The following is a 9702-nucleotide window of genomic DNA, read 5'->3' as shown; positions in this document are numbered from 1 at the left end:
CAGTAAGCCTTTTTGACAAGAGCCAAAATATCTTATACTCATTTTGGTTCATCACTATTGGTCACTTCAAGAAATTTAAAGCTGCTCATACTCTCAACAGCATTCCCTCTGATGTAGATGTGTCATCTGCAATCTGCGTCCTGAAGTCTATGACCAGCTCCTTAGTTTTGTTGGCATTAAGGGTGAGACTGTTGTCCTGGTGACACTGGGTCAGAAGGTAATCTTACTTTTCTGTATGTTTTCTGATTGCTGTTAGTAATCAGAACTAAAATAGTAACATAATGATGAAATTTAGCGGAGTCTGAGCTGTGTTTGGCCACACAGTCGTAGTTGAACTAGGATGGGTTGGGGCTCAGCATATCACCCTGTGGGGTGTCTCTGTTGAGGGTCAATGAGGAAGAGGATGTGATGCTACCATTCTGCATATGCTGTGTCCAAAATCTAGATGTAGATAGTGGCATTATGGCCTACCATGAGGAACTTGGAAATAAGTTTTGATGATGTTTTTAAACTGTTTTAAATGCTGAGTTGTAGTTTGTAAACAGGACTTGGGCATAGCAGTTATTATTATCCATATGTGTCAGGTTGGTATAATTGCATACCCTCTTAAAAATAAAGGTACAATAGTGGTTCTTCAGAGTGATGTCACTGAGTACCATTTTTGGTTCCCTAAAAAACCCTACATGAAAGTTCTAGAAAGAACCTTTTATGTATTAACATCCGTAACAGGCTGTATACAGTAAATAACCATGAATAGATGAAATCAGATTTGTGAAATACCAATGGCTCATGATTTTAAAAGGACTCTGGCTACATACAATAACAAAGGCAAAGTTCAGTTTTTTTAATCTGTTACTATTCTGTTTGAAGAGCACCATACATTAAAGATTTCCATTTTTTTCCCACATATTAAGAGGTTTTCCAAATCACAAAGAACCAACTTCCTATGCACTGGACCTTTTCCAGAATGAAATGGTGCATTTTCAAGCAATAGCACTATGAGGAACCACAGAGCCCACTAAAGAACCATAAAGTGCCATTAGAAAATTAAAAAAAAGTTGCATGTGAATTAGAGTTTTGAAGTACAAGGAATCCATTATTAATGTTTATTTTTTGTTTTGAGTTTATTTCAATGATATTAAAAAATAGTCACATTCTCTCTCAATGCCGTTCTGTTTTCCTTTGGTGCAACCAGCCGGAGTTGCGCAATGCATGATGTCATCATACCCATAATATAAAGGTCAGCATCGTGTGCATCATGGTTGTCAAATATTGTAGATTTCTAAAATTGTGCTTATGTTTTCTTTTATTGAACTTTTTGACTTTTTCAAATCTCTCACTCCTGTTTCTCTGACTATAATTTTGGATACTGTTTTGGTTTTGACATTTTGGTCTTATGGTTATGAATTTTCGCTTAATTTCTGATGTTTATTCTTCTGATCCTCTTAACCTTACACTGCAATTTTTTTCCCATCACCAGGCAGAATTAATGTATCTTAAAGTCTAATGGAGAATGATGCATAAGGAACCACCAGAGACTCAGAAAAAAACAGGAAATTAATTTTTTTACTTATGTTCTTATGTCCAGTAGTGGGTACATGCTCCCTGGGAATGTATTCTTTTAGAATTGTAACCATACTGCTGCTTTTCCTGTAACTATGACAGAAATATTACAAGGCGATACTAAAAAAAATGATATACAGTATTTACCTTGCTTTTCATTGAGTCTTTTAACTCCTACATATATAAACAGCTGCAGAACACAAAAGAACGGTACATCTGTTACACAGTTCTTCGCTGTATTCTCTGACGATTGTATCTAAATGCTCAGGGATTTTGGAGTCCATTTCCTAGGCACAGGCAGAAAGGGATGCATTCACATTGTCCATCATGCCATTAGCTTCAAAGAAGATGGCTTTTATGCCCATGTGACAATACTTGGTTAAACAAAATACAAATACAATTTCTAATCAACAAAGTTGTATTTGCAGTGGACTTTCTTTTACCAGTTTAGCACATCCATTTATTATCTACTGACCACACTACACACATTAATCTTGTGTAGTCCATTACTAAATATGCAACTGTGTGGTGTGCAGTGTGGAATGATTTGATTCTGTGATCTGCTGGCCTTCTAAATGGTGTGCATGTTATTCAGGACAGATGCACTAAATGTGTGCTATATTGTCACATTCACACCCATCTAAGTTAACAAACAAGTCTGCTGTCAGATTAAATAGAGAAGAGTAGTCAGCATTCACAAAAAACATAACACAATTATGCAAAAAAAAAAAAATTATTTATTACTCAGACCATTAGGAATCATCATCATCTTCCTGAATATAGAATATTAAGCATTGTTAAAAAGACAGTCTTATGAATATATTGTAACACTGACTGGACATTTCCACCCCGTGCGTCCACAGTGGGATTTCTCAAACCCTTCTTCAGCATCATAATATAAAAATTATTTGTACATTTACTGTAGTTATATTACTATGGCACACCTAACCAAACATAAACCAGTTTGTCTATTCTGTCATTTTCTGGTATTTGCTTAGAGTTATAGGAATAAAGACATTCCACTTTACACTTAAACCAATTTGAATGAAAGGTTAAAAATGAGTTTCAAATTAATATTACCATACTGTTTCTGATCTTTTCTATTTCTTTTGAAATTACACCAGTTTGTCTATTCTGTCATTTGAAAATTTTTATTCGCACTTTGTCTTTTTTGTTTCAGCCTTACGTAGTCTATTCATATTCTATTCCTGATACACCCAACCATTTAAAGATTACTGTACATGCATTTGCAGCAGGCGAAGGCTCTTCAATGCATTTGAATAACCCAACATATGTATGACATTTAGCTGTCAGAGGAATAAAGCATGTTTCTTTTCAAAATGATAAATTTGAATTATTCTTTTATCTATTAAAATTATATCTATATTGTTGCATATGATCAGATTCATAATAATCTTGTCAGATTTCATATTAAAAAGAATTAAATAAAACTCATTATTCATTGAGTGTCTTGTCAATAATAGGTTATTTATGTTAAACATGTAATTCATGGAGAAAACAATTATGTAGCTGAATTTCTTTTAATATTTTAATGTAGGCATGTGAGAAGTTAAATGACAAGTAACAATGAATTAAATTAATGGATTTAAAAGCATATTATCAAAAATGTCACACAGGAAAAGTGTTTAACCTACATTAAAAGGTAAAAATAGCAAAACTTGCACAAACTCACCAAATTAGGTCATATTTTCATTATCAACCTTCTGAAGATTAGTGACTTAACTAAAATGTATTATAAACTAGCCAAAGTACTCACTGCTGCCCCAGTTTATTTGTAGAATGAGTTATGAAAAGAAAGCTAAGTTTTACCTGTTATTTAAATGATAACCCTGTTGTTTTTGCTAGCTGTCCCCTTCATCATCCATACTGCCTACCAATGTTTCTACTGTCATGAGTTGAGAATTTGTTCTTTGTTCTTCCTATTTGTTCTTCCTATTCTAAGTTTCCCCTGACCCGGTCATTACTCGCTACGTGCTTTCTCTTATGCCAACAGCAGCGTGTATGCAGCGATTGCCAGTCTTAATACATTACATTCATGATATTACAGCTCTCTGAACATTTCCTTTGAAGCGGTGTGCTGCCAATTTGAAAAACCAAGCAGAAAATTACATACATATGAGAGGCTGCCGTGAAAATGTGAGTGCCTTTATACCAAGTTTAGTTTCTATACATCTCGAAGTGAGCTTGGAAACGTGTACACAATATTTTTTTTGTGTACACACCATTTATACTTGAGGGCCTGTGTAACTACCCACCCAACTGCTTCGAACACTCTCCAGGAAATAGATTTTAACATTTCTAATTGTTTAAATCCATTGGTCCTACCTGACATATCAGGTTCTGTGACTAAATGATCTGGGCTGATAACTCGAAGGTGGTCGGTTCAAATCCCAGCAGTGTCAGAAGGAATGATACTTTGTTGGGCTCTTCAGCAAGGCCCTTAACCTGCATTTGCTCCGGGGGCGCTGTACAAATAGTTGACCCCACGCTCTGACCCTTAAACTCTGAGTAAGTTGCAGTATTCAAAAAATAAAAATTCCATATGCAAGAAATTGTAAATGGCAAATAAAGTAAATTACAATTATATCAGTTATGTTTTTGACTTTAAATTTAGTGTAATTAATCTTTTCTCTTCTTGTGTTTAAACCCTGGCTACATTTGACTAGCTTTTTATAATGTCCCTTAAATCTCTGACACTCAGTTTAAATGTAATCATTTGGAAAAATCCCAATGGTCAATATATCAACCACCTAGTTGATAGGAATTACAGTTCTTTTTTTTTCTGACATTGCATATATTATCTTTCTCATGTCCCATTTGGTGGATAAACCCTTGAAGTGGGCAATGGTATTTTTGGCTTCCTATCACACCTGTACTGACATGAGGGAACTTTTTAACTTTTTTTGCTGTATTTGACTTTCCTAAAAGCATGTTAGTAGCAATAAAGAGCTTATGTTTTTTATTGTTTGTGTTATATTTAAAAACATCTACATACTATCTCTTTAAATGTTCTTATGTTTCCTTTACTTTGTAGGTGGAGCCCCATGAGACGGGACCAGCCTGACATTACTGCTTCTGGATCTTCTTTCTAGCAATAAAGGGCTATGAGTAAGACAGACCCAGTAGTGCTTCATTGGATTAGGATGGAGTTCTCTGTAAGTACTATTTTCTTTTCTGATTTCTGGTTTATGATTTTTTTTGTCATTTCTATTATTGATTCTACCATTAAATAACTGTTTTGGTACTTGTTAAGATGGGGTATCTTTTAGGCAACTGCTTTCTGCTCTTTTCTGTATTTTTTATTTCTTTGCCTCCTCTGAATAAATACTTCAATTATAAAGATCCTCTTCTTTTGGTTACAAGTCCAGAGTTTTTATGATTTTTCTCCCTTGTTGGGAATTTCTGATATTTCTTGGGATATGTTTGCTATTTTTTTTTAAGTTTTAGAGTCAGTTCTCCAGCCCTGTTAAGCCAAAGCCTTCAGGCAGTAGTTGGGGGACATCCCTATATCTAAAGTTTGTCTCTTTTGAGCAGACCAGAGAAGGTCCTGGCCTGCCTTTAGGGATGTTTTTTGACCTTCAGCATTCCTCCAGTATATTTGTGACTCCCTGTCAGAACACTAAACACATTTTAAACCTGAGTCAATGATACCACTCCGTTGGCCATCCTTGCATTTTTTTAACCTGTTTGTTTAGTTCAGGGTTCCATGATACCAGAATATATCTAACTGTGATCAGCATAAAAAACTGGAATGTACTCTGAACATGGCACACTCTTATGTTGGAGAGACTTCTAATTAACACGTATATAAGGGCTTGTTTAAGATTGATATTATGGTATGCCAGCCCCTCATGGAGATTTTGAAGCTAATGGAATATTTCGCAAGTACAGAGCCTGAACACTCTGACTTAATAATGCAGACTATCAAAGCATACAATTTGACAGTTGTAAAAAAGTAAAACTGCTTATAAAGCTTCCAGGATGTTCTATGTGAGGGTAATTAACAATTTAACTTGAGGTACATGAGGAAACCAAGCTGCTAATATTCTTTTTATTTATTCAAAACAAATGATATGTCATACATTTAGAAAATGATTCTGATTTAACTGTAAAGTCAGCTGTACTGCCAGCTCATAAAGCACTTTGTAAAAGTCTGTGCTTTTATCGCTACCTTTAGGAGAGCCTAAAAACCCCGCATTTTTAAGGTCCTACACACCCTGAGCCCTTGCATTTTAGTTCACATTCATTCAATTTTACCAAAATTTTTGTGGTTTTAAATTCAATGCTTAGTTCAATGCAGGTATGGTGAAAAATGAGAACTCTTTTCTTTTAAAATTTAAAGAATAACTTATGTACAATATTATGTATAAACAGTATTTACTATCCTGTAAAACATTTTCATTGTCTAAAAGCTGGTCAGCCCCAGAGGATAGAATGGTAGGCAAGAAATCACTAGCCCTGCTCACCTGACATGTAGGGTTTCTAATTAAGCGGTGGCAGGCGCATTAACCTGGGGCAAGGCCACAGAGCAATGACATTCCAACTTAACTAAGTGTCACAGTGACATAGTGTTTACTGCTGCAATCACATGGATCCAATGTTCAACGTTTGAATCCTCCACCCAGTCACTGTCTTTGTAGCATTTCCATGATTTTCCCTGCATTGGAATGTGTTTTCTTCTATTCACTGTGGGAACTTTGTTTTGACTTCCACATCTCAAAGAAGTGCATATTAGTTTAATTAGTGAATGTAAGTCAAACCTCATGTGAGTGTGGTGCATGCATGGATGTTTCCTGTGGACAGGCACATTATAATCTTATTTGTAAAATGAATATATGATTAAAATGTAGATTAGAGAGCAGTTCACAATTAGTGTTCCAATACTGTAATCTCCAAGTCATTTCAATTGTAAAACTAAGAAAAAGATTTACTAAAGTATCAAACTAAATTTAGTCTGTGGAGTTTGGTTGCGCTTAAAATAATATTAAAGCAAAAGTCCAGTATTTTTTTAGTCAAAGTTATTTCTTCACAAACATGGTATACTGTATATGCATTTGCCATGCAAAACTGTGTTATAAAATTAAGAGTTTTCTATAAATTAAAAAAAAATTACATAGCAAGTCCTGGAATTTTTTATAATGGAACTTTAAGGAGAGCACAGGATACTAAAAAAACAAAAGTCAGAGTTGGTCTCATCCATATCGGGAGATGGACATCTGAGACTGAACTCCTTTAGCAGTGGTGTTATTTAACCTTTTTTTAATTATCATCTCGAGGTATTCTGTATTTACTGAACCCGAGGGGCCTTAATTACAGTATATGCAAGTATATACAATCATGAGTAGCCAAAAAAAGGCTCAGAAAGAGACTGACCAGCAAAAGAATAGATCTCCAGGGACCTGACGCTGCAGTATTGACTCCAGCCGAGAGCAAAAGTGGGAGCAAAACTGCAAGTGAGTCAGGCCAGGAGTATTTGTCAATTCCAAAAGGATCATTGGAACAGAGCATGGCCTTATTATCCACACTATCAACTAACCCCTGCAAGTCAGCAGCACCGACTCTAACCGGGCTTGCTATTCCACTTGCGGAGTGTGGAGAAGACTGAAATGAACAGTCCAAGCTGAAGGTAGCGATCACCACAATGATTACCACAATAACTATCGCTCTTTGGGGGAGGGACATAAAGGATAAAAGGAAAGATATGAAGGACATAAACAAGACAAACAAGGCACTGCTTCAGAATGTTAAAGATCAGGAGAAACATTTAAGTAATCGTTTTGAGGAAAAAATATAGGAAAATGTGAATACGTTTGAGAATAAATTTACAGTACATGGTGCTCAGCTTGAAGACGTTAAGCAAATGTTCACAACTCCTATTGAAATAGTTGAACAACTGGCATCTGCTGCTGATGAAAAAGAAATGGCTGCAATATCCGAATGCAAAGTGCATGAAGATAGACTAGCTGCACTGGAAGATGGATACAGAAGGAATAATTTCAGAATTTAAAGTCTCCCTGAAAACCACGAAAGTCTAAACCCAGTGAAATTCATAGCTGAAATAGCTGAACTATTCTCTAAAATAACTTTGGTATGTGGAAGCTATTTCTAATCTATCCTTTGTACCTCCAAAATTGTAAGTGTCAACACAATAATAGGCTTCACAGCCATAACATCTGGCAAAACTGGAAAATTAAGGTTAAAGGTATCTTATGTAATAATATACTACCTTAATTTAAGACTTTTTAAATGTCAAAAAATAAATGCAAAAGCAATGTCTCTATGACCAAACAGTGAACTTTGTGAGCTGGAATGTCAAAGGTCTCAAACATGAATTAAAGAGAAAAAAGTATTCTCTCACCTAACAAGTCTAAATGCCAGGATAGTATTTTTACAGAAGACTTACTTAGTAAACAAAGATCAGTTTTGTTTGGAAAGAGATTAGACTGGCTCAATATTCCACTCTGGCTATACAAAGAAAAGCAGACTGTTGTATCAGATGTAGTATCTGAATCTGAAGGGCTATATATGCACCCAATGTGGATGACAGAGACTTCATCTAAAACATTTTTGCATCCATTCCTAATGTGAACACTCATAAAATTATAATGTCCAGATACTTTAAATGTTTTTTAAAATCAATACCTGGATAGATCTTCAGCCACAGGGTGATAATATCTAACACTGCAAAAACAATTACAGTTTGTAATTGATCATATCTTATCAGACTCATGGAAAGTTCTAAATACAAACTTAAAAGCATATTCCTTCTTATGTGCTGTTGTGCCAAGCATTACTTATTTCAACTGCATTAATCACGTTTGCAATGTTGCATTTTTAGTAAGATTTATTCCATTTTTTTGCTGTCAGTTGCTTTTTTCTTTCTGCTGTGGTTATCAGAAATAATTAAGAATGCTACAAATAAGGTATATTTTCATTAATAGTTTATTGTCATAACGGTGTCTGTTGCATGGAATATAATTTTGTAAAGATCATAAAAGTAATGAACAGCACATTCTTACTCAAGAATTGATTATTTGTTTATAAATAACAATTTTTTGCACACGATCAAATCATGCAAGTACAATGCTATTGCTATCTCCAACCATGCCCCTATGATCATGCAGTTCAAATCACTATGCCCCACATACTCATCTTGCAGCTGGCATCTTATAACCTCCTGTTGTTAGGAGACAAGAACTGTACAGAATTCATATCCAAGCAAATAGATTTTTTAGAGATGAATGCATCCTCAGAGGTCTCTGCAGGAATACTCTGGGAAACCGTGAAGGCATTTTTAATAAGCCAGATTATTTCATATCTCTCCCTGAAAAATAAACTGGAAACCAAGAAGGCATCAGAGTTAATCAGTGAAATTACCGGAATAGATCAAGAACATGCCAGGTTTACAAATGAGGCACTTTATAGGAAAAAACAGGTATTGCAATCAGAACTCAACCTCTTGACAACAAAATAAAAGGAACAACTCATTTTTAAATCAATAATAAGATCTTAGCTCAACAAATCTACAAGCAGGAAGTTCACAATGCAGTACTAGTACTTACCAACATAGACAGAGATAAAATTATTGACCATAAAAATATAATGAACTTAGCTTCCAATCTTTGACACCTTTTTAATGTAATATATTCACCTATAAAGTCCCAACACCTCAGAGATCTTATTATCTTTGGATGCAGAAAAACATTCAATATGGTTGAATGGGACTACCTATTAACTATATTGCACACATTTGGGTTTGGGCTGAACATATGTGCATGGATCAAACTACTGTATACGAGTCCAGAAACTTCAGTTTGTGTTAACAACACTATTTCAGTCTACTTCAAACTAGAACATAGTACTAGACAAGAATGCACCCTGTCACCCCTGCTATTTGCAATTGTCATTGAGCCATTGGCTGTTCACTTTCAAAATACATCCAAGATAAAGGGGATTATCAGGGAAGAACTTGAACAGAAAATATCACTATAAGCAGATGACATGATACTATATATAAATATATATATAAGATCCACAAAATTATGTGCAGATATCTGGATTCAAAATGAATTTGAATAAAAGTGTGCTTTTTCCAGTGAACTATCTAGCACACAACAT

At 34.9% G+C, this 9702-nt stretch overlaps 1 protein-coding gene across 1 annotated transcript in view; it reads right to left on the bottom strand.

Moving 5' to 3' along the window:
- Positions 1-2315: 2315 nt before the first annotated feature.
- The window catches only part of LOC114654165 (tigger transposable element-derived protein 1-like), a 31991-nt gene continuing 24604 nt past the window's right edge, over positions 2316-9702 (bottom strand). The window contains exon 3 of the mRNA XM_051929474.1: positions 2316-2336. Within this exon, the coding sequence (XP_051785434.1) occupies positions 2316-2336 (21 nt within the window). The remainder of the gene's footprint in view (positions 2337-9702) is intronic.

The sequence above is a fragment of the Erpetoichthys calabaricus genome, chromosome 7 (genome assembly GCF_900747795.2).
Source record: "Erpetoichthys calabaricus chromosome 7, fErpCal1.3, whole genome shotgun sequence".
NCBI lineage: Eukaryota > Metazoa > Chordata > Cladistia > Polypteriformes > Polypteridae > Erpetoichthys > Erpetoichthys calabaricus.
Note: the sequence above shows the minus strand (reverse complement) of the source record. Positions and strands in the feature narration are given on the sequence as shown.